Genomic DNA, 25,848 nt, shown 5'->3' on the forward strand with positions numbered 1-25,848 from the left:
CTTAATGTATATACAAATGTATTAGCTAATAATGCGTATAATCGAAGTAGTGTTATAGGGACAGTTCTAACTCAGGTCCTCCGAGGGGAATGCGGGGCGAGGGGAAACCGCGCGGGCGAGGGAGCATGACGTCACGCGGGCGGAGGGGGATTTTGGTGGCGCGAGGGACTGACGTCAGGCGGGCGGGGGAATGCTTATCGCGGGAGCACAATCGGCGGGGTGTATTACAAAGGCGAGCGCCGATTTCCGACTGCTCGAGAATTTATAAACATTATAAACAAATATCGTCTCACACTGTAGCGCTGATATCCGGCTGCTAGAATTCGCGTCGGGGCATGTTTATCGGTGTACTTACAAAAGGCGGGTGTCGATGTCTGAAATATAAGGCAATCGCCGATTTCCGGCTGCTCGAAAATTTATAAATAATATAAACAAGATAGAACCATCGCGGTGCTCTTTTCATCTTTTTTTCCAGGAAGAGCTGTTTATCGCGTCGCTTGTCGGAATACGTTTCGCGATACCATAACACGATAGATTAAAAATATATAATGAAGAACGAAGGGTGTCAAAAACTCAGTATGCGATTTGAAAGCTTGCGGTCCGTATATCGCCTGAAAGAGGTACGACGGGTACTTGTAAATTTTTGTGTGGCAAGTGTTCGGTGTAGAGGAAGATCTTGTGATAATCTGCATAAAAATGGAAATAGATAATATTTTCGAGGTAATATTAGATGAATCGTCCGACGAAGATCACGCATTGTCGGATGACAGTAATTACAAGAGTGATCAAAGCGAGGACCTTACGGAACGTGTTGACAAGATAGTGCCTCATTCGCAAATTATTGCGCTAAACGGACGTACAAAGTGTTGTGCTATATACTTTTATTATTCCACGGGTGGTTCTTTTGCCGTATGTGCTTCGTGTATGATCTCCATAGCAGATACTGATTTCGGACACATGTATGCTGTTCGGAAGCATGTGATTGAGATATACGACGCGATAAGTGGCCGGTCCTGCTCCAATTGCAGACTTCCGATGTATCAGATCTTTCCATGCAATATGTGCCCAATTTGCACACAGTAAAAAAAAAACATTGGCAAAAAAGTGTGAAAAAATAATAATAATAAAAACATGGAAAACACCGAGCAAACCGAACGCGACCTGTTGGAGCTGTCGCGTCGAGTCGCTACCTTGGGCGAGTATTTTGCGTGGGCGCAGCGATGCGAGGAATTTATCAAACAGCTCGAAGAACACAGTCGTGTCAAGCGTCCGCGACTCTCCATCGGAGTTCGACAATCTTTGGTGGCTAGAATCGCGCGACTCGAGGGTGCGAGGACTCGATTAGAGAGACGGTTTATACACAGCGGTGGTGATTACAGTGGTGACAATACCGCGGAAAGACTCGTTTGGCCAGAAATCGATACCGCGTTCGAAAACCGTATACTGACCAGTGCGGTGATTAACGCAGATTATATCGAACCGCGACAATTTCTCGAGGACGCCAAAGACATCGTGCTCGAACACGTGCAAAAAGTTATGGAAAGACATAATAATGTGAAAGTGAACACTGTGTTCAACGGTGAATTCGTGTCGGGTGATAAGAGCGTAAATAAAAGTGTAAATACCAGAAACTATGAACTTTTTCGCACGTCCGATTTACACGAGTGGTACGAGCGACGCGTCGTCGAGCCCACGCTTGCCTCGCTCGAAGAATTTCAAGAACGCGATAGCGGGTGGGCTTTGTCGCGAATTCTCGATTTAACTGTAAATATAAATAAATATAATCCAATGTGCGCGGGGTGTCATATTAAATTACCGCGAGAAATAACAATGAAGAGAGCGGTAACAAACGTGCAATCTAAAGACAATGCGTGTTTCGCGTGGGCGGTGGTCGCCGCTCTACATCCAGCTGAAAGAAACGCGGAACGGGAATCTTCGTATCCACATTATACGATAGTGCTAAATCTCCAAGACATTGAGTTTCCGATGACATTGAGTCAAATTAAAAAATTTGAACTTCACAACAACATTTCGATATATGTATACTGCATCGAGAAAGAGAATAGCATTGTCCCGATACGTCTTTCGATGCAAAAGGACAGACACGTCAACTTGCTGTACATGCAAGATTCGCAAGACGTAGGACATTTTGCGTGGATCAAGAATTTATCCCGCCTCGTGAGCTCGCAACTGAGCAAACGTGATGGCCAAAAATATATCTGCGATCGGTACGTTTATTTAATAAAAATGCAATACATAAAATATATGAAAGAAAAATTAATTATTTCTTTTTTTTTTTACAGATGTTTACACTATTTTGGATCGGACGATAAGTTGCAGTCGCACATTGTAGATTGCCGAGAAATGAACGAGTGCGCCATCCGGTTACCGAGCGATAAAGACAAGTGGCTCAAGTTCAACAACTACAACAAAAGGAGCGACTTCCCTTCGTCGTATACGCCGACTTGGAGTGCGTGCTGAGGAAGACCGACGGTGATCCGATGGCGTCTACGTACACATTTCAGCATCATCAAGTATTTAGCGTAGCTTATTATGTACATTGTTCGTACGACGAATCGTTATCTGCGTTTTATTCTCGCCGTAGTACCGATTGCGTTTCGTGGTTCGTGGAAAAATTAAAAAATTTAGCGCAACGCGTAAAGATTATTTTAACCACGAATGTCCCCATGGTTAATTTAACGCGAGATGAGCGGGAAAAGTTTCACAGCGCGACACACTGTCACATTTGCGAAAAATCGTTTGCGCAAGACGATACACGCGTACGCGATCATTGCCATCTTACCCGGAGGTACCGAGGTCCCGCGCATTCAAACTGCAATTTAAATTATAAAGACTCTTTTTGTATTCCAATAGTTTTTCACAATTTATCCGGTTACGATTCACATTTTATCATCGAGGAAATAGCTACCGCGTTCGAAGGCTCGATCAACGTACTACCGATAACGAAAGAAAAGTATATTTCATTCAGATACCGCCGAAAAATCAGATTGGCGAAGCGATATAAAGTTACGGTTCATCGATTCGTACAAATTTCTCAGTACTAGTCTCGAAAAATTGGCATCGTTTCTAAATAATGATAAACTTCAAATTTTAAAATCGAAATTTCAAAATTTATCGATCGAAGAGTTCAATTTATTGACGCGAAAAGGTGTCTTTCCATACGAATACATTGACTGTGTCGATAGGTTGCACGATACGTGTTTACCACCGCGCGAATCATTTTATAGTTCTTTGACCGGTGACACCGTATCCGAGAGCGACTACGCGCACGCCGAAAACGTTTGGAGGCGGTTCTCCGTTCGAACGCTAGGCGAATACAGCAATCTGTATTTAAAAACGGATGTCTTGTTATTGGCCGACGTTTTTGAAAATTTTCGCAACAAATGTATCGAGAGTTACGGGCTCGACCCCGCGTATTATTATACTCTTCCCGGATACACGTGGGATGCGATGCTAAAACATACGAATATTACGTTCGAATTACTTACCGATATCGATATGGTTATGTTTATCGAACGGGGAATACGCGGTGGCCTGAGCCAATGTTCCGGCAGATACACGCGAGCCAATAACAAGTACATGCCGTCTTACGACCCATCGAAACCATCGTCGTACATGATGTATTTCGATGTAAACAACTTGTACGGTTGGGCGATGTGTCAACCGTTGCCGATTTTCGATGGGTCGACGACATCTCTGACTTTGACGTTAGCGCGATCGCTTCGGATTCAACCACAGGTTATATTCTCGAGGTCGATCTGGAGTATCCGCAACATCTTCACGACGCACACGCTGATCTACCGTTCTGTCCAACGCGCGATAAGCCGCCCGGCAAGCGGCAGGACAAGCTCCTCGCGACTTTATACGATAAGAAGTGTTACGTCATATACTATAGCAACCTGCAGCAATGCACGCGTCACGGTCTTCGCATCGCAAAGATACATCGCGTATTGCAATTTGCTCAATCCGCATAGCTCCGCGATTACATCGAACTCAACATCCGGTTTAGAACGCGCGCGACAAACGATTTCGAGAAAAATTTGTACAAGTTAATGAACAACGCGGTATTCGGAAAAACTATGGAAAATGTGCGCAATCACGTCGATGTAAAATTATTAACAAAGTGGGACCGGCGATACGGCGCGGAGGCGATGATCGCGAAACCAAATTTTCATAGCAGGAGCGTCTTTTCAGAAAATTTGGTCGCCGTTGAACTGCGCAACCTCGAGGTGAAATTCAATAAACCGATCTATGTCGGTATGTGTATACTCGATATATCGAAAGTGTGTTTATACGAATTTCACCACGAGTATATGTTACCGTTATATCGCAAAAATTGTAAAATAATGTATACCGATACAGACAGTTTGATTTATCACATCGAGTGCAAGGATATGAAACGCGATATCGCTAGATTCGACGCGAGCGATTATCCGGCTAACAACGCGTACGGTATACCGCTCGAGAATAAGAAAGTGCCGGGTTTGATGAAGGACGAGAATAACGGTGCGATCATGACTGAATCTGTTGGACTTAGAGCAAAAATGTACGCGTAAAAAGGATACAAAAAAGGTTAAAGGTGTCATAGCGAGAACGATAACGTTCGACGATTACACGCGGTATCTGTGCGATAAAATTGAAATGACTCGACAACAATCCTGCATAAGATCAAAATTGCACGAAGTGTACACAATCAGCGAGACAAAAATCGCCCTGAGTCCGTACGACGACAAGCGATATATCGTACCTGATTCGACCGACACCCTACCGTGGGGACATTACCGGATACCATATAATGGAATGTAATGTAATGCAATGTAATGCAATGTAATGCAATGTAATGCAATGTAATGCAATGTAATGCAATGTAATGCAACGTAATGCAATGTAATGCAACGTAATGCAATGTAATGCAACGTAATGCAATGTAATGCAACGTAATGCAATGTAATGCAACGTAATGCAATGTAATGCAACGTAATGCAATGTAATGCAACGTAATGCAATGTAATGCAACGTAATGCAATGTAATGCAATGTAATGCAATGTAATGCAATGTAATGCAATGTAATGCAATGTAATGCAATGTAATGCAATGTAATGCAATGTAATGCAATATAATGCAATGTAATGCAATGTAATGCAATATAATGCAATGTAATGCAATGTAATGTATGTATGTGTGTATGTATGTGTATGTATGTGTATGTATGTATGTCTGTATGTGTATGTATGTATGTATGTATATATGTATGTATGTATGTATGTATGTATGTATGTATGTATGTATGTATGTATGTATGTATGTATGTATGTATGTATGTATGTATGTATGTATGTAATGTATGTATGTATGTATGTATGTATGTATGTATGTAATGTATGTATGTATGTAATGTATGTATGTATGTATGTATGTATGTATGTAATGTATGTATATATGTATGTATAAGGAAAACAAAAGAAATATATATTTCTATCTTTCTTTTTTTTCTTTTTTATATTTTATATTTTATATGCTGTAAACATCTTACATATATTTTTTATATTTCAGATACTTTATATGTATTTCATATTCTATATATTTTAAAAATAAAATACAGTTTGTACGAATTAAACCACATTGTCCTTGTGTATCCAAGAGTTGTGCGATCCATCGAATCCCAACCATTTGACGTAAACCTTGTCACCTCTCCTGCGCAGTACTTTCTCCACGAGATACACGTCCGAATAAGTCGCGCGACGCAACTCGTACTAGTAGAACGCTCCAGCGACAGATTTTTTGCGATAGTCCTCGAGTAGATAGGTTACGGGATTAGTACGTTGCACTTTAACGATCTTAAACATTTCGGTGGTCCAATTTGGCGTGTAACCCTTCTCGAAGATCGTCTTGTACTTGCTAACGCGTACCGGGTCACCTACTTTGAACTTTGCCGGACCCGCGATCTTTATCGCGCTGTACACAGTATCTAAGAGTCTTTCGGCGATCGCGGGGGTAACGTCGACGGGTCGCATGCCGATCGTTCGATGCTTGCGCGCGTTGTAATCCGATACGAGTCGCGGCAACGCATCGACCCACTTGTAAGTTCCGTTAAGCGTAAACATCTTCCACATATCGTTCTTTAACGTACGATTGAATCGTTCGACGACCGATGCCTTCAACACCGAATACGTGGAATAATGATTGATGCCGTGTTTCTTCACGAGACGTTGGCGTTGTAAAATTCCTTCTCCACATCGGTTTGCATATTTTTCGGGCGCCTCTCGCTATTTCGAATTATCTCTGCGACAGCATCAGCCGTCTCGCTTCCGCCTTTATTCTTGAGCGGTACGGCCCACGCGTACTTGCTCAACACATCGATGACGGTGAGTATGTAGTGGTAACCTCTGTTGAAACGAGAATACGGACGCATCTCGACGATGTCAGCTTGCCACAGGTCATCGTAACACCGCACTACGACGCGTCTTCGGGGAAAATTTCTTCTCGCCGAAACATGCAGTTCCTCGACGAGTCGTAGCTTCTCGATATTTTTACGTCCGCTGGATTTTAACGATGTCATGTTTTTAGCGGTGCGGCTAATAATACGTGTAAAGAGATTACATTATAATTTATATCTCTAACTTTTAACCACTCAATAACCGTTTATTCCCGTTCATCGTCTTTCAATAGTGGTTCTTTGTCATCCGTCATTCGTCGCCGTTCGATAGCCGTTCGTAGCCGTTCCTGACCCGTTCGCAGCCGTTCCTGAACCGTTCCTGAGCTTTTAGATAACCGTCCGACAACCGTTCCTGAACCGTTCGGCCGTCCTTCAACCGTTTGTAGCCGTTCGTGAACCGTCCGTAGCTGTCCGTGAACCGTTTGTTGTCATCCATTGTCGTTCGTTGACATTTCGTTAGCGTTCTTTGACGTTTCGTTAACGTTTCGTCGTTATTTTGTTGTCGTTCGTTGACGTTTCGTTAGCGTTCGTTGACGTTTCGTTGTCGTTCGTTGGCGTTTCGTTAGCGTTTGTTGGCGTTTTGTTAGCGTTCGTTGGCGTTTCTAATCTAGCGATATTCGCACGCCGAAGCTCGTGTACCACAATCTGTAACGTTCGCACGTTTTTCTCTAACGCTGCAAGCTTCTCGTCTAATTCTTTCAGTTGATTTCTCAACGTTTTAACGCATTGATCCACGTACAGTTTGTTGATGGCGTCGGTATCAGCCACAGGTTGCGCTACACGACGAATCTTGCGCGACCTCGCGTCAAAGTCCGTAACGGTGCGATACAGAGCGTTATCGCGCACGAAATTTCTCATTAATCCGTTCCATCGACGATATGGAATGGCATTCGTCGCGTCTTTACTCTGCTCGGATATTCCAAATTTGTTGATGCGCATCATCGATGCGAGTGACGTCGGTAGATTGATTGATTAGTTTTGTCGAGATACCGCTTAATTTATAATAATACCGGCTTCGCGAAGTTCCTCGATGATCGATAGGATTTCGTTGTCGTGGCCGTTGTGACCCGCTTGGTGCGAAGCGTCGAGCAATCATAAACGATCTACCAGCTCGTTGGGATCGTCCCAGTGCACGTAGTCGATCTTGTTGTCGGTTGGCGTCATCGCGCGAAGCGCGAATAATCCTTTTCCAGATTTTGTTTTTTTGGGTTCGATCGGTATCAGCTTTGCAATTATTTCTTTGTACTTGTATCCCCTGTTGCCCATTAATCGACCCTGCGCATCGTGATTGCGTTTATGCGCGTTCGTCGTCAACAGCATACTCTTGTACGTTTGCTTGTCATCCTCCGTATAGATGACATCGTCGGGGACTTTTTTGAAGATCAACTCGTAAAGACCAGGTGTGCCGACCTATCGTACGCCGTCGATAATTATGTTATCCGCGTTGTCCACGTCAAAACGTTTATTACCGAACATCATTCCATCGTTGTCGAAATAAACACCGTACACGGTGTCAATACCGCTCTCTCGATCGCCGCTCAGGACAGGCCAGACGTACCTCCGACCCAGCGGACCTAACTGATTTCGCAACGTTTCTCGACCTTCCAGTGTTTGCAACTGATTTCGGACGGATGTCACGAGCGAGTCGTCCGTGGTTTCGAAAACATCCTCGTTCCCGAGTAATTCGGACATTGTAAGTTGTACGGTTCTCATTCATGCGGACAGTGTAGAGGTTGTCGGCGGTACATCCAGTGGAGGGTCCGATCGTTTCGATTTATGCGGTGCTGGTGAGCGATCCGACCTGACGTTAGATCGTTTTCTCTTTTGCGGTGTCGCATCATCTTTCTCGCGCTTCGGGATGGATAACGTTTCGATCCCCGCGTCGGTGTTACTCCCCGGCTCGTTCTTCACCGCGATCGAGCTAGAGTTGTCGACGATCTTTCGTAGTGGCTCGATGAGAGGTCTAAAGCGCCTGTCCAACACGATATCCTCATCGATCTTACCGGTCTTCAAAGCGCGATATTTCTTGCGAATCGATTCGCTCGTTTTCACAATTGCCCTCGCAATCTTCTCGCGCTCGCGAATATCCTCGCTCTTATCGATCGCAGCCATCGCGGAAAAGCAAAAAATGTCAATCTCTCTCTCTCTCTCTCTTACATTTCACCACCGACGATGTATCGGCAACGACTAATCGTTTTGCGGTATCGCGAACACGTTAAATCCTTTTCTGTATCGACCATCGTTGAGCGAGCTGTCCTTGTCTATCACTACGAATCCGTACTTGCACTGCCAACAATCGCGATACAACGCGCAAAATTTATCGTACGGCATGTCAATATTCACGTGATCGTTGTACACGTGTTTCAGGTTGATACCATCCTGTTTGACAGAATCAGCATGTTCGCGTTGTCGCGTATCAGATGTTTAGGTATTCTCGCGTACGTCTGACAGAGATAAAAGCAGTCGACGCTCGAGTGCCGGCCCATTGAGAAGTACACTCTCACAGCATCTTGCTTATCGCATGCCACGTCATCGAACACGAAAATCGAGTTTGGACGCGCCTCGCTCGGCGGAATGACGTCACTGTTGTTGGAGAACGTGAAGTAGCCGATTTCGTCGATCAATGTCAGCAAATTCTCCAGATATCGATATTTTGGTTGTTACAACGACTTTGAGTACACGTACATGTTTTCGAAACGTACACCGTGCGGACTTTCCAACAGGCTTATCAGAACGTTGGTTTTACCACAATTCGAGGGGCCACAAACGATTGCGCGTATAGTAGTCGGTAGCATCGTACCATGCTTGCGCATCTCCGCGTTGTCCCCCATCGATCGTAATCTGTCGTCGCAATTCGTCACGCGTATCGCCAAAGGTTGTCGCACAAATCTCATTTTCACACTATCGACTGAGGAACGATGGATCGAACGCCTATTTATAGGTGCGCGGAACCGCGAAGCGCTCAGTAACAAAAATGTTCGTCCTACTGTGGAGACCTTCCGATATTTGCGATTTGAGCGCCGAACAGTTACAATTTGTGCCGAAAATTGTTCTGCTGCGAATGTGCGGCGATCACGTCCACTACCTGTGGGACAAGCTTCCGGAACATATAAAAGCGGATTTAGAGGTTCAACAATATCGGCGCTGTTACGAACATTACAATCAACCGTGGCAGCGAACGCACATCGACGGTCCAGCACCGTTGATAAAAGATTGCGGCGAATGTCAACGAAAATAGGTAGAGGCCTATTAAATCGTGCGATAAACGCCCTTCCTTTCGAGTTACATATCCCCGGCTATCAGTTTTGCGGTCCGGGTACTCATTTGGAAAAACGATTGGCGAGATGTGATCGGGGTATAAATCCATTGGACGCGGCCTGTCGCGAGCACGATACAGCGTATTCCCGGCACACCGATCTTACCGAGAGACACACGGCTGACAGGATACTCGCTGAGAAAGCACGAACTCGCATCATCGCGAAAGATTCAACTCTCGGTAAGAGAGCCGCAGCTACAGCTGTTTGGGTAGCGATGAAAGCCAAGACAAAAATCGGCATGGGTATGAAAACGAAGACGAAGACGAAGATGAGGACTACGCGGAAAAAGTCGACGAAAAAACGGATACTTCCGACAGCGAAACGAGGCGGTGTATTGCCGATTCTACCGATGTTGGGCGCGCTTGGATCCTTGATCGGTGGAGCGGCTGGCGTGGCCAAGGCGGTGAACGACAGCAAAGCCGCGCGCCGTCAGCTGCAACGTCACGATCGCGCGATGGAAGGTCGCGGGCTTTATCTCGCTCCGTATAAATACGGACAGGGACTGTATCTCGGCCCGTACAAACGTGGACAAGGAGTGGCAACGAAGAAAAAAAAATGTCAAAAAGACGCTAAAAATGCCCACGGGTGTAACAACGAACATACAATTAGAACAATTGGCGAAACGTATGCGTATACCGTACTTTAGAGGGGTTTTCATGCGTGATTCGTTACCGATTGGTGGTATATATCGAAACGAGAGCGGCATCGTGAATTTGGATAACACCAAAGGATCGGGTACTCATTGGGTAGCGTACGCAAAGAGGGGAAATCGCGCTATATATTTCGACGGTTTTGGTAATCTTCGACCGCCGAATGAATTGGTGCGATATTTCGGATGGAATGTGACGAAGATCGAGTACAATCGCACATCCTTTCAAACTTACGATCAAAGCATCTGCGGACAATTGTGTCTGCGGTTTCTCCGAACAGTCGACGACAATCGGTGTGAACTTAAAGCCTGACGATGCGTCGTTAAGACTCAGTATTCGTTAAACAGTTTTGCCGACATATCTATGACATTCACGCTGACCGGGAAGAATAGCGTCCTCGCGGCACACTACCATCCAGCCATAGATTTGAGCGACGGTGATTACGAGCTCGGTCTAACAAATTTTGAGACTTATCATACGATGTCGAACGTGAATTCCTCGAATAATAAATTTTATTTCGATGAGGATGACACGGAAATTATGATTCCCGAGGGATCGTACGAGATACACGCAATACACGAGTTTTTGAAACGTGCAATTTCACGGAAACGCCCGCGACGCGTAGTTCGCTCTGGCAATCGTGTCGACAAACGCGGTGATATCACGATGATATCCCGAGAGGAGACCGTTCGAGCGAACGGTGATGAAGACGAGGCTGTAGAATACCCGATAGTGCTCCGTGCTAATTACAATACGATGAATAGCGAGATCAAGTGCGCTTTCAGAGTAAACTTTAACAAACCCAACAACATTGGATCGCTGCTGGGATTCTCGTCGAAGCGTATATTGCTGCCGGGACAATGGCACCAATCGGACATACTGATTAATATCATCAACGTAAACATTATCCGCGTAGAGTGTAACGTGACCGCTGGTGCGTACAGCAATGGCAAACGCATTCATACGATACATGAATTTTCACCGAGCGTGCCGCTAGGATATAAGATATCGGAAACGCCGGCGCAGATCATTTACCTGCCGATCATCACGCGGAGCATTACGGATCTAACGATACGCGTTGCGGATCAAGACGGACGATTGCTCGATTTTCGAGGAGAAAAGATCACCATCAGATTGCACGTACGACGGCGACAAAATTAGCGCGCGATACATGAGATGCTCGTGTTGAGCGGAGCGAAAGACGCGAGAGATAACACGACAACAACAACAACAACGTCAACCTTCGCTAATATTCGATTATTCGGTTGCGCCAAGAAAAAGAAACTCAACGCGTCAAACGTTGAATTTTTGCAATCTTTGGGATTCGCGGTGCGAAATATCTGAGAAAACATGACCGATATCCTTAACATCGAAGGCGAGCCGGTCTTTGACGATCGTATCGTCAAGATCGAGACTCACACGTACAACCCTTACGCCAATACGACGTTTGAGCACAGCGATGAGATACGAATACTCATACAACAACAGGATCTGTATACGTTGCCGTATGAGAGTTTTCTATACATCGAGGGAAAACTAAAGATAAACAAACCAGCTGAAGGGTTTGATGTTGTACTGGGAAATAATTGCGTCGCGTTCATGTTCGATGAGATTCGATACGAACTCGACGGTGTGGAGATTGATCGTAGCAGAAATGTGGGAATAACCAGCACACTCAAGAACTATGTAACGATATCATCCGATAGAACCGTGATTATGAGAAACGCCGGCTGGGATTCGCCTACTAACACGAATGGATACTTTAATTTTTGCGTACCGCTCTACATGTTATTGGAATTTTGCGAGGATTACAGACGCGTGGAGATTAACGCTCGTCACGAATTGATCTTAATACGATCGCGCAACGACAACAATTGCCTGATTGGAAATTTGGTGTTGGAGCCTGTGATCGACATATTCAAGATACAATGGCGAATGCCGCACGTCGTATTGAACGAGATTAACAAGTTATCGATGCTGCGCGCCTTGGAAAGCGGACAATACCTCAGTTTGGGTTTCCGCTCGTGGGATCTGTACGAATTTCCGCTATTGAAGCGTACAACCAAACATTCGCGGCCCATTAAGACCGCGACTCAGCTGGAGAAGCCGCGATACGTTGTTTTCGTTCTGCAGACAGGTCGGAAGAACGTCGTGTCCGAGGATACGAGTCGATTCGACGACTGCAAATTGACCAACGTGAAACTCTATCTGAACTCGGAATGTTATCCGTACGACGATATGAATTTGGATTTCGATAAAAACAGATGGTCGATTTTGTACGACACGTATCAACGTTTCTGCAAAAAGTATTACGGATACGAGTATCTGGAGCCGAGTCTCACCGTCACGCAATTTTTACGTAACGGTCCATTCGTCATCATCGATTGTTTTCGACAAAACGAATCGGTCAAAAGCGCAACTGTGGATGTGAGATTGGAATTCGAGTGTAAGGAGAACGTGCCGCCGAATACCACAGCGTACTGCCTCATCATACACGATCGCGTGATTCAGTACAACCCGTTGATCAATGTTGTGCGCAAAATCACCTAAGTATGGGGGAATGAGACGATATAAAATCTATAATACATCAGGATCAATCGCAGTCTTGTTCTCGACGTGCTGATATAAAAAAGAAAAACGTTATGTCTGTACCAACGTTCGTGGACCTACAAGGATTCTTCGTCGGGATTTGTCGAAATTTGTCGTAAAGGAGGTGGCGGTGCTGAGAAAGGGGACCGTTCTGGCGCATTACATTTTTACATACCCCCTACCATGGAATCTCCTCACAAAATCCGACAAATCCTGCGCTTCCTGGCTGATCGCGAATCACCATGGATTACGGTGGGAAGACGGAAACGTGCCGTACAGCATGGCTAAACGCTTGATTACATCAGTCGTGCTTTGAACAGAAGAGAATGACGAGACGTCGACTCTCGTGTACGTCAAGGGATGCCAGAAACGGGAATGGCTGGTGGATTTGCTTGAGAATCTTGCAAGAGAAAATTTAATCATCGAGACTTTGGATGCTGATTACGAAGATATTGAATCTTTAAATAATCTAGATGTTACTATACGATGCGAAAAACATGTTAAGAATTGTGCATTACAGAATGTATTAAAAATATTTAACTGGTGGTCGCAACACCAAAAAAAAATGCAATATTTTTATAAATAAAATGTGTAAACGTATTTAATGTTTCTTATTTCTTATTCTCCCCACTCCTTTCCTCGCGAATCGTTTCTAAGAATTCTTTTTAACGTTGGCCGTTTCCCCTTCTCCTAAATTTTCGGAGCAATAATCTCCCATCGCATCATACGTTGACCGTTTCCCCTTCTCCTAAATTTTCAGAGCAATAATCTCCCATCGCATCATACATTAACCGTTTCCCCTTCTCCTAAATTTTCAGAGCATTGATCTCCCATCACATCATACTTTTGAAAAATAAGCGTCACGTATATTCGATTAATTTTTTATACGATCAGTGTCGCGTCAACTGCTAGTACCAACGGTCCACTTCTCATAACCGAGAGACAAAATGTACTCCGCTGAAGGAAGCACCAGTTGCAACGGTTGCAAACGCGTGAATTACTACGTTCCACGAGACGAAATTAAACCGTGCAAGAAACCACGAGATGAAATTAAGCCGTACAAGGAACCACTTGATTTGTAAGTATCACAAATGTTTTATATATATTTTTCATATATTTTTCATATATGTTTTTTTTCCATGCTATTTCATTTTTTTTTGTATTTTTCAGATGCAGTAAACCACGTATTTTGGTACGCAGATTTGCTTTGACGCGCACTGCTTATAAATACTTGGATATTGGAATCAGCGTTGGAATAACATCTTACGTGAAACTGCATCTGGGCGATAACCGAGGCAACCGAATCGTTTTGTCTATCGATACATGGGAATCGCTAATGCTGAAACGAGCGGACATTGAACAATTTGTACAAGCGCCTAATCATACACCGATATGGATTAACGATTTAACAATTGAGATTGTTAAAATAAGTAATGCGAGTGTTGTCAAACTTACGTTGCGCGATTCTTGCTTGTACATGAAACCGTCAACTATATTTTTCTTATTCGAACTCGAACACTGTGTTAATCACGAATATTTGAAGCTGTGCGAGAATCTAAAAGCTGTAAATGAGAGTTTCGATCAATTTGTTCGGAGTTTGCAAAGTAGTATGTTCGGCACCGAGAGAGATTCTGCGGTCAAAATCTTGCGCGAAGTTTATGATAAAACATCTATCATAGATTGCGAACTATTAGCTTATGCTGTGGATAAAATGTTGTCTGAAACCTTGAGACGGGGTGATGTATGGTAATATAAATAAATAAATAAATGTGTTAAAAACTGAAAAAAAAAATGATTATGTATTTCTTTCGCTTCCCTTCCTTGCATATACTCAGTACAAACCGCACGCGCGATCTTAAGGTACGATGCCGTAATGCGTGGGAGAAGGACGGCACGAGGCGTTCGCATGAGCGCGGGAAAGGGATAGCGTTCGTAAGTCGGTGCGATAAGTATAGCGTTCGTAAGACGGTGAGTATGAGGGAGATAGCGCGAGGCGATCGCATGCACGCGTGTGGGAGGACAGCGCGAGGCGTTCACGAGTAGGAAAAGGATAGCATTCTATAGGTGTGCGAGAAGGATAGCGCGAGGCATGCGCGTGGATGATGATACGAGATACGGCATTCGTAAGGTGGTGAGTATGAGGGAGATAGCGCGAGGCGATCGCATGCACGCGTGTGGGAGAAGGATAGCGCGAGGTATGCACGCGTGTAGGAGAAGGATAGCGTTCGCATTGGCCTGGGAAAAGGATACGTTCGCGGGAAAAAGAGAGATAATGCGAGGCATGCATGTGGGAAAAAGAAAGAAGAAGGTGCAGAAATAATCATTTTAATGATTATTAATATATTTAATAATTATTATATATATATAATAATGTTTATTTTAAAAACGTGTGTATAATACAAATTGTGTGTGTGTGTGTGTGAAATATAAAATATAAAGTATAAAATATAAAATATAAAATATAAAAAAATAATGAAAAGTAATAAAAATAATAAAATAATAAAAATAATAATAAAATGAATAATATAATAAGGATAATATAATAATATAATAAGGATAAAAATATAATAATATAATAAGGATAAATACAATAAAATATAATATACGGATAAAATAAAAATAAAATATAAGGCGGCGCTCCATCTGAAACAGAAAAAAATATGTCTTATTAAAATATCTAGTTTGAACGTTCTAAAATTTTAAAAATATATATTTACGATTAATTTTACGACCTCTTACTCGGAGGCTCGTCCCCACGGTTCTTCCACCACGTCTTCCTCGTATGGCTCGAGCCCAAACAAACGTCTTAACGTTAAATAGAGGTCGTCGGGGTCGTTGTCTTCCCATATATCCTCACGCAAATCGCACTCGTGCCGCCGCAACATTCTAATCATTTGTCGGTGTTCAATATTTATAAATCCAGGAATCTGGATCTCGCGAGTCAAGTCGTACTATAAATCAAAATTATATTGTAATATATTACAAATAATTAATATATTACAAATGATTAATATGACATAAAATAAAATATGCTACTTACTCTTTGGAACACCACTAAATTTAATAGGGCTCTCAACAGCCCTATTGCTACATCCTCCGCCCACCATGCCGCGTTTCATAGCCCGCGGCGCAACACCATTTCTATTAATGATGGCATTTTTTTTAAATTCTCTTCAAAATTAATACACTTCTCACTTCTAACTGACGTTCACTCTGCTAACTCTGACGATACTGTCCTGTCGCATCGAAAAAATCCAGATCTGCTGCGGCAATGTTTACCTTCGTTCTTCATTGTATATTTTTCATCTATCGCGTTGGTTTTATTTTGTTTATAATAAATTATAGCAGCCGGACATCGGCGCTACAGTGTGAGACGATATTTGTTTATAATGTTTATAAATTCTCGAGCAGTCGGAAATCGGCGCTCGCCTTTGTAATACACCCCGCCGATTATGCTCCCGCGATAAGCATTCCCCCGCCCGTCTGACGTCAGTCCCCCGCGCCACAAAATCCCCCTCCGCCCGCGTGACGTCATACCCCCTCGCCCGCGCGGTTTCCCCTCGCCCCGCATTCCCCTCGGAGGACCTGAGTTAGAACTGTCCCTATAACACTATTAATTGAATAATAATGAAGGATAAGCATGTTTTTTTTCTCTTTTTTTCGGTAGAGCTCATTTTCATTCTGGTTTATAAAATGTAAAGGATAAAGAGTGGACGCGTTTGAGTGACCATCGCCTCAAGAGGAAAAACAAGGGGTTTTTGTTCCGTCTCTTTTCTTATTCTTCAATACAGCGGTTGAGAACGGCTGTTCCCCATCCTTCGTCTAGATATTCTAGATAGATCTTGTCAGTGTATGGGTATTCTTCGATACAGGCATTGCATTCGTGTGCAGGTCTGACCGTTACTGTGAGTTCATGGCAAAATGTACCTCCGGTTTGGTTTTCAGCCGAATTTTTATATACTAAGTTGTGCGATAGCACAAGGACATACGAAATTATCAGTTCATCTGATATCCGGTCATAACATGAGTTGCAGATTTTATAATTATTAGTCATATTCTGGTAAAGCTGATCTAATACTATAACACATCGAAGCTCCATGAAATATCCTTAAATTTTGGAGTGGTTTTGTAATCTTGCTTCGTCAGTTTGCCCATGATCTCCTCGTATTTCAAGGGTTCTCGAGAGGCGATGATACATTGACGTTTTTCTGCAGTCGGTGAATAAACATTCATGCCATAAGATGGAAGTAAAATGGTTCTACTTTTCGTTATAGTGAATACTTGTAACTGTTACGTCCAGTGGACTCCACGATTCTTTTCTTTCATGTAACATTAAACCTACGCTGTGGAACTCTTTGCACTTGGCGTAAACAATAAACTGAAAGAATATCTAGCAGGCGAGACTAATACTTCAGAATCTAAACCATGCGCGATAAATATTCGAACACAACGGTCCGCTAGAAGACCAGGAATTTTAAACAACAATTAAAAGCTACTCGAACCATGAGAAGGCGCGAAATCTAAACCATGCGCATGCAAGGGACAAACAAACGGACCAGATAATTTCTTTTTCTTGAGAGCCGCTAGTGAAAACGCGGTATAAGAAGAGTCTCGAACAAAGGTCCTTCTAAGAACGGGAGCTATGTTTTATCAACGTAGTTATGATCCGCGACCGAAACGTGCGACAATTGACACCACGAGCTCGGCTGCTAGACCACCCTTGCGCGTTATGTGCTTGAGATAAAATTCAAGTAAATAATCAACCTGGCCGATCATGGCGGACTCTCCAGTGGGCGAGACTTAAATTTTTAAAACAAAAAGCCTACACCAATAAGCGCAATCTCCGGAACATTCTTTTGGAAGGGAGACACTCTCAACTCATGAGAGGGGCACCATTCAAAAGATTGATTGGGTAAAAAAGGGAATATTGTTTGCCTAATGGAGAGGGTACGCGAAGAGACGCCAGGATTCGAGGTACGCGAAATCCTCCCTCAGGAGAGTCAGTCCATCTTCGCATCTCGATTCAAAAGGTCCTCTCTGCGATCGTGCGAGCGCAAGGAGTTTCGCGGTAGACGAGCTAACAGTTTTATAATCGTGCGGACAAGTGACGAGTGCCCTTGAGTGCATCAACCAACACCACAGGAACCGGGCGGATCTCCGAACCAATTTTCCAGTCGGCTCTTTCACAGGAGGCGGAGGGTCACTCGGTTATCGAGACTCATCTTTTCCTTGCACACAACAAGTAGTGCGTCTACCAAAGATTTCTTTTCCCTTTGTTTGTGTTTTGTCTTTCCCTTACCCTTCTTCCCTTCCTCTCAAAGAAAACAGTTGTTGTTAAGTTAGAACCTTTAATTAAAATCCATGCATACATATTTATTAATTTAATTTAAATTTTTGATTAAATAAAATTCTGGTTATTAAATATTTGTCTCTCTCCCTTTGAACTTTCTTTCTCCTTCGCGAGTCCATAGGCATAGGTTTAATTAGCCAAGATCTTGAACACTGTCAAGATTGGCATTCACGCTTATTGTTAGACTCGAGCAATCCTTTCTTCTTCGCAAGTCCCTAAATGTGATTAGCCAGGATCCTGGCGTAATAGCATGATTGGCATTCATACTTAGCTGGCAAGCCCAGAAGGAAATCTTCTCTCCTTACCTCCATAATAATTCTCTCTGTATATCGTTTTATTTCCCCTGTTTCTCAAAAAGAAATATATATATTAAATGTGATCTGTAAGAGTTTTCTCCATTTTTCTTTATTATTTTATTATTATCAAACTGTTTCCTTTAACTAAGCATCAATATCTCTGTTAACTCTTGCATGTGTTCCTAGTGGAAACAACTCCAGCAAAACGCTCTAAGTGCTGGGCGAAACACATTCGCAACCGGGAAAATAAAAAGATCCGGAAACTATTGGCTCGGGCGTCCGCGGATCCCACCTTTATTATAGATTACAATAAATTAAATTTAGATGAACGTTCCTTTAAATTAAGAGTCCAGCGTTTAATCAACACACAGACACACAATACACACCCTTGCCCCCCTAGTTCTTCTTTTGACTATTCACCTCCTTCCTACTTTCCCGTCTCTTCCCCCAAGCGTTTTGACTCACCTTCTCTCGAATCTCAACCATCGCGAATTCCCACTCCCCCTCCCCCTTCTGACAGTCGACCTATCCTTTCCGAACAACCTCAACCTTCGAGAATTCCCACTCCCCCTCTTCTCCCTGATCATCCACAACCTCTCTCCAAACAATCGATTCCTCATCCGCGATTCCTACCCATTCGAATCCCTCCTCTTTCCGCCTTGGATCGTCCGATCTCCCAGGAGCATCTCACGATTTCGAAGAAGCCCTCCGGGACTTCGTAGAAGAGTGTCCCGACCTCAAAGAGGAACCGGAAGACTTCAAATCGGAATCTTCCGATCCCGAAGGAGAATTGGGGTCTCTTTTCGAAGACCGGGATAGGGAAGACTGGTACCGATATCTCCTAAGTCAATTCCCCCCTTACTCTGTCCCTCTTACAGACGAGGATTATCGCGTCGGTCCAGATATAGTGGACCTGGACCAATTCCATCTTATCCTTCGAACCAGTCCACCTGGCTCAATCATCCCATTTTTTGTCCCTAGTTCTCCAGTTCCTCTAGCCGTCCCTATCGAGGTCTTCTGGATGAAGTTCCCTTCCCCCTCTACCGTACTAATACGGGATCTTTAATAGTCATCCTTCCTTTTCCCTTATCTTTCTAATTTTTCCTTTTCTTTCTATAATTTATAACTATTTAACTTTATATTGTAAATCTCCAACCGGAATTTAAATTTTATTCTCCCCGTTTAATTCCGGTTGATGTCCTCCGTATTTATTGTAACACCCGCGAGAACATAATCTTCCTTTGCCTACACTCACGCACACGGATACCTACAATTACACATTAGAATTTAAAATGTATTTTACACATAAGCTTTCATAAACCGAACTAAATGTTCTTTACTAACTTTTATTCTCTTTAAGATCATTCATTTATTTTTTCTATTGAATAAATGTAGCGTTAAAACTTTAAAATTCGAGTAACTTATTAACCCGACCTCCTTCCTGTCACCCGAAATCGCACAGGGTCCCATCCTGGGTAATAAGGATTCAGTTCCTTTACCGAAAAGGGACCACCGATGGAACGGCCTTTCGATAGAGTAGAGCGACCCTCCCGGTCGTTGACCTGTCTAAGGCCCTGTATGGTTCGTTCGACTCGGAAACACTTGTCTCGGAAAAGAGAGAGAGTGTGTTTCGAGGTAAGTAGGTTACGCCCTCCCGCTGACTCTTCCTTCCATTGAGTCTGGACGTAACATAACAAATGGAGATTATTTATATAATGCAATAATACTTAACAATATCTACGTATATACTAATATAATAAGGAATAATCATATCAAATAATAATGAATAGTGATCTAACGTGATTGACATATACATATGTATTTTTCTTTTTTTTTATTATATGGCTGGAAACACATGTTCGGCAATCCGTGTGTTGCGTTGGGTGAGGCCCAATCAAATCAATGCATCTTGAAAATTAAAAACTGCTTCGAGATTCAACATTTTTATCTCCAATTTGACCAGGGCAGCTCCATCCCAGAGGGGCAGCTTTATGTTTATTCATCCTTTGCGATCCTCCGAGATGAGACGATACATCTTCCTGGTCTCCTCAGACCATGTTGGTGAAGGCATTAGTGAGCCTATGTAAGCTAAATCGCAAGCAATTGCTTGCCACAGTAGCTCTTTGAATCTGTCTTTTAGTTTATAAACTTTATATATTGGTCGATAAATTTTCCTACCAATATCTTTAAGAGAGATTTCATTTAGGAATTCTGTTTTTTTGATTTTAGTTATTAATCCTCTTTGCCAGATTTTTTCGTCTTTTACGGCGACGGCTTTTCCGCATTTTATTTCGTGACTCATAAGGCGAGACGACGCGTCCTGCCATTTGAAAGTTGAGATCTCCTTCAAATTTTTCCATGCTTTCGTTACGTCTGAGTCGCACCCAGAAAAGCAGCGGCGATTCCATATTCGTAATTAGGACCGGGAGGTGTTCTCGCGGCAGTTCTCTAGTGTTGATTGTTTTGATTTCCATTGTTTTTTTTTTTATAAAGGAGTAACAGGCGTTCGTATGTTACCTCTGACACGTTGTTCCTTAGAACTATATATATATATATATATATAAATAGTATGTGCTTGCAATGCTGTATTTTTGTAAAATCTCTATATAGTAATAGTCTTATAATATAACGTTATATAATATATGTATAAGATATATCTATACAGGGTGGCCCCGTTCCAGCCAGACTTTGAGATCTTATAGAAAATTTAATTGTTCAAACTTGCCCGTTAAAAATTATTCTCGAACATTCATCAAAATTATATCGCGATAGCTAAGGCAAATATTTTGGATCGGAAATTCGGTAGCGGGCGAGCGCGTAAACAACTAACCCGCGTTCGCTTTCTTTCGCATTCGGCCCCCCCTTTTTTTTGCTATTCCTTTCACGATTTTGCCGGTTTTTCGTATCATTCGCAATACGCCGAGACGATCGCGCGATGTTTCTCACCGCCAATGAGATCATCGAAATTTAGCGACAGTAACCGGCGGAATTCCATGCCGTAAAAATTTGCCCATCGTTTCGTCAGTCTTGCGCCCGATTTCGCCTGCCGACTACACATTTTCGCTGTGTCTCGTGCCCGCGTCTATCGGCCTAGGCTCGTCTCAGCGTCGAAAGTAGTTGTTATTACGGGCGCTAATCCAGTTCGCGCTAATTGCGAAGAATCTCATCAATCGCTTTCGCGACAAGATCTCTGTCGCGCTATTACTCGGCAGTGAAAAGGACACGAAACGGAAGCTTTCCGATGATCGTCTAAGCCGTCAATCTCGCATGATATAGTCGGCCAGCGCTATCTCGTTCTCCGCTGCGTGTCGAGTATCACGACCAAGTGTCCAGCTATTGTTAATTTTGTGACCTGAAATAAACTTAGAGGGTTTAGTTGAGTGCATAATCCTGCCTCTTTTCTTTCTCTTTCCGTTTGTGATCGTCTGTCCTCCAACGATTCTGCGGAATCGTGTTACGCGCACTCCGCGCTCAGCGCTGGGCGGTCCCGGCATTTTCATCTCATCGCGCGTACGGTCATCTCAAGGTTACGACGCGATCATTAATTCTGAATAAAAAATTTCCTATAAATATGGATCGAAAAATACTTTTTTAAGAAGTTACCGCTCAAAAGCCTCTGAAATCGTGATTATTTTACACATTTTTCCAAATATCATAAAAAATGTGCGTCTTTTAACAAAAAGTACCGAATCAAAAGTTGTAGAAAATTAAATTATCTTTCAAATGAGATCCAAATAATTGTTGTACGTTCCATAGATTTTGATATAACCAGTATAGACACTCTGTATATACAAGGTGTCCCGCAACATGATGTCCACACTGTGTATTCTTTTTGTCATTCTAAGTCAAAAAGTTTTAATACACATATGGTATGTCCTAAAGTCGATTGTTTCAAAGTTATAGCGAAAAATCAAAATTGCATAAAACAAGAACAATATTATTTATTAAAGATAATATTATTTATTGATAGTTAAACAATAATTAAACGATAATTAAACAATAATTTACTTTATAAACTACTTTAAATTGTTCAAAGTGACCACCATTTTGGTCTACACATATTTCAACTTTTTGAATTATTGATGTTATAGAACGCAAAAGAAGTTCCGCATCGTTACGTATATTATTACAAGCGTCTGTTATTTTATTTAATAACTGCTGCCGATTGACTGGCTTATCCGCATAGATTAGAGATTTCACAGTGCCTCCACAAAAAATAATCCAAAGAAGATAGATCGGGAGATCTTACAGGCTCATTTATTGGATCTCCCCGGCCAATCCAGCGCTCAGGAAATTTTTCATTTAGATATCTCGTGACAATTCTGCTAGAATGAGGTGATGCTCCATCTTGTTGAAACCACATTTGTGTTCTAATGTTTAAAGGCAGATCTTCAAGAAGTTTGGACTTCTGTTCTTGTAATAAATGCAAGTATCGTTCAGCATTTAAATGATCTTCAATAATGATGGACCCTATTAAACGATTATTGATTATACCGCACTAGATATTCATTGAAAATCGATTTTGAAAATGTGTTTCAGTAATAGCATGAGGATTTTCTTCTCGTAATGACCAAACGTGTGAGTTTCTATTATTTGTAATGCTGTCTCTCGTAAAGGTAGCTTCGTCATCAAAAAGTAGCTTCGTCGTCAAAAATAAAATTTTTGAATATAGTAGGATAGATAGGCCGGTTTTGGATCAGTTTTGTGTGAGTGTGAGAGAGAGGGTATCGTTGGGGAGTAAGAGAGAGAGATAGTTTCGGAGCAGCTTGTGGGCGCCCGAGGGATGGAGAGCGGGCTGGGCGGGTGCGTGGGGGGGTAAGTAGGGTGAGAGGGGAAGCGCGGTCGGGGGGAAGCGGTGGGTACGAGTCGCCGAGAGCGCTCGAGAGATGGCGCTCGGGGGGTGGCGCGCCCGACTCGCGACCTCGACGCGACTCGCGCCCCTAGCGCGCGGTCCGCCGTCGCGATTCTTTAGGGGGGCGCTTCTAGCGCGCGATCCGCCGCTTCTAGCGCGCGATCCGCCGTCGCGATTCTTTAGGGGGCGCTTCTAGCGCGCGATCCGCCGCTTCTAGCGCGCGATCCGCCGCTTCTAGCGCGCGATCCGCCGTCGCGATTCTTTAGGGGGGCGCTTCTAGCGCGCGATCCGCGAGCGGGCGGCGGGCGCCCGGCGTCGAGGGGGCGGGGGATCGTCGGTGGGCGGTCGAGCGGACGGAGGGGCGTCCCTCGTCGCTCTCCTCCTCTCGAGGCGCGCGTTAGCGCGAGCGCGCTCGTCGCGTTTCGGGGCGAGTTTTTTTCGTTTTCCGACGACGTCGCGCGTCCGAGAGCGAGTATCCGGTTCGGTTAATCGGGGGCGCGTCCTCGCTATTTTCCTCGTTATAAAAGGACGCCGCGATGATCTCGAGGTGTTAGTACGTTCGAGGATATTTCGCGGCGCGATGAAGCGCGCGCCGAGCGCTTTAACGAGATTAGCCGGAAGAGCGGTGAACGTTCGAATCGGAAATGTCGAGGATATACGGAATTTGGAGATACCGAATTGTTTGAAGAAAGAACTACGCGAACGTTATATAGAGGATCGTTTGTACTGTATAGAAGAGATCGATTTCACGGAAGAGTTCGTGCGAGAGGCGAGCGAGACGCGATTCGACGAACCTTTCGCGAATGTCGGAGCCGATGGCTATTTGCTCTATCGCAATTGGAGACAGCGATACGGAATTCCGAAATTTTCGTGGGAGGTGAATCACGTCGTGCATTGTTTCTTTAAGTTCGGTTGCCGATTCGAGAACGGAAAGTATTTCGAGGAGAACGAGAGATATTGCGCGTATTGCGCGCGTAGCTCGAGTTTCGCGAAGAGCGTATCGACGCACGTGACGAAAACGGTGTATAGCGAGATGGTGCCCGCTTGCGATCTCGTCGACGAGGTTTTCGACGTGTCGAATAATTGGTGCGCCGGCTGCGAGACGAGAGCTTTGTTCTACATCGAGAATTACGACGAGGAGGAGACGTGGTTTATTTGTAAAAAATCTTGGCGTTCGTTAGACGACGAGTGACGAGATGGAGGCGCGCGATCTTCTCGATAGCGCGCGGGACGTCGCGACGGGGAACGCGTATCGCGCGTGGGCGCGACGGTGCGACGAGTGTCTCGAGTCTCTGCGGGAGAGATGTCGAGGAGAGCGCCGAGGGAGATCGACCGGAGCGATCAATTCTCTTATCGCTCGGATCGTTCGATTAACGGGCGCGAGAGACGATCTGCGTCGACGTTTCGAACGCGTGGGAGGCGGCGTAGAGGAACGCGAGGGATTCTCGTGGTCCGAGATCGAGACGGCTTTCTCTAGACGCGTTTTAACCGGCGCGGTTATTAATTTCGATTATATCGAACCTCGACGATTTCTCGAGGACGCTAGAGATACCGTGCTCGATCGAATACGCGATGTTATGAATGAATATAACGGTGTTAAGGTCAATACCGTATTTGTTGGCGAGTTCGTTTCGGGCGACAAGATCGATGTTAAGACTATTGTCACGAAGAATTATCCGCTTCTACCTCTTTCCGACTCGCGAGAGTGGTACGAGAAGCGAGTGGTCGACGCTACTCTAACCTCGTTGGAAGAATTTCAGGAGCGCGATAGCGGATGGGCGTTATCGCGAATATTCAATTTAACCGTGAACGTGAACAGATACAATCCTATGCACGCGGGATGTCGCGTTAAATTGCCGCGAGAGATCGCGTTGAAGAAAGCGGTGATAAACGTGCAATCTAATGACAATGCGTGTTTCGCATGGGCGGTGGTCGCCGCTCTGTATCCAGCTGAAAAAAACGTGGGTCGGGAATCTTCGTACCCGCATTACACGACGGTGCTGAATCTGAAGGGCGTTAAATTTCCTATGAGTTTGAACAAAATTACTAGATTCGAGCGTATTAACGACATATCTATTAATGTGTATACCGTTCGAGATAAAAAGGAGGGAAAAGACGGTTGTCGCGTTGTTCCTTTGCGTCTCACTGACGATAAAAAGAACAGACACGTTAATCTGTTGTATTTTGACGATATGACGCGACGAGATGACGCGACGCATTTCGCGTGGATTAAGAATTTGTCGCGACTCGTCGGCTCGCAACTCAGCGGTAGACGACATAAATCGCATATATGCGATCGGTGAGTACTAATTAAAAAAATCGTCGCGCGATGTTGA

At 43.9% G+C, this 25,848-nt stretch overlaps 2 protein-coding genes across 2 annotated transcripts; both read left to right on the plus strand.

The window, feature by feature from the left end:
* The first annotated feature begins 1,131 nt into the window (after window positions 1-1,131).
* LOC138939525 (uncharacterized) lies at window positions 1,132-3,995 on the plus strand. Its single transcript, XM_070307380.1, has 5 exons — window positions 1,132-2,228; window positions 2,304-2,470; window positions 2,875-2,974; window positions 3,207-3,641; window positions 3,734-3,995. Exons 1-5 carry the CDS (start codon window positions 1,132-1,134, stop codon window positions 3,993-3,995), a joined length of 2,061 nt encoding a protein of 686 aa, XP_070163481.1.
* A 7,780-nt stretch (window positions 3,996-11,775) lies between these two features.
* Window positions 11,776-12,975, plus strand: LOC138939526 (uncharacterized). The gene has a single exon (XM_070307381.1). The coding sequence runs from the start codon at window positions 11,776-11,778 to the stop codon at window positions 12,973-12,975; it is 1,200 nt and encodes a 399-aa protein (XP_070163482.1).
* Window positions 12,976-25,848: the final 12,873 nt, after the last annotated feature.

Source organism: Polyergus mexicanus, unplaced genomic scaffold, assembly GCF_030449975.1.
Source record: "Polyergus mexicanus isolate NDT 795.1 unplaced genomic scaffold, iyPolMexi1.0 SCAF_14, whole genome shotgun sequence".
Taxonomy (NCBI): domain Eukaryota; kingdom Metazoa; phylum Arthropoda; class Insecta; order Hymenoptera; family Formicidae; genus Polyergus; species Polyergus mexicanus.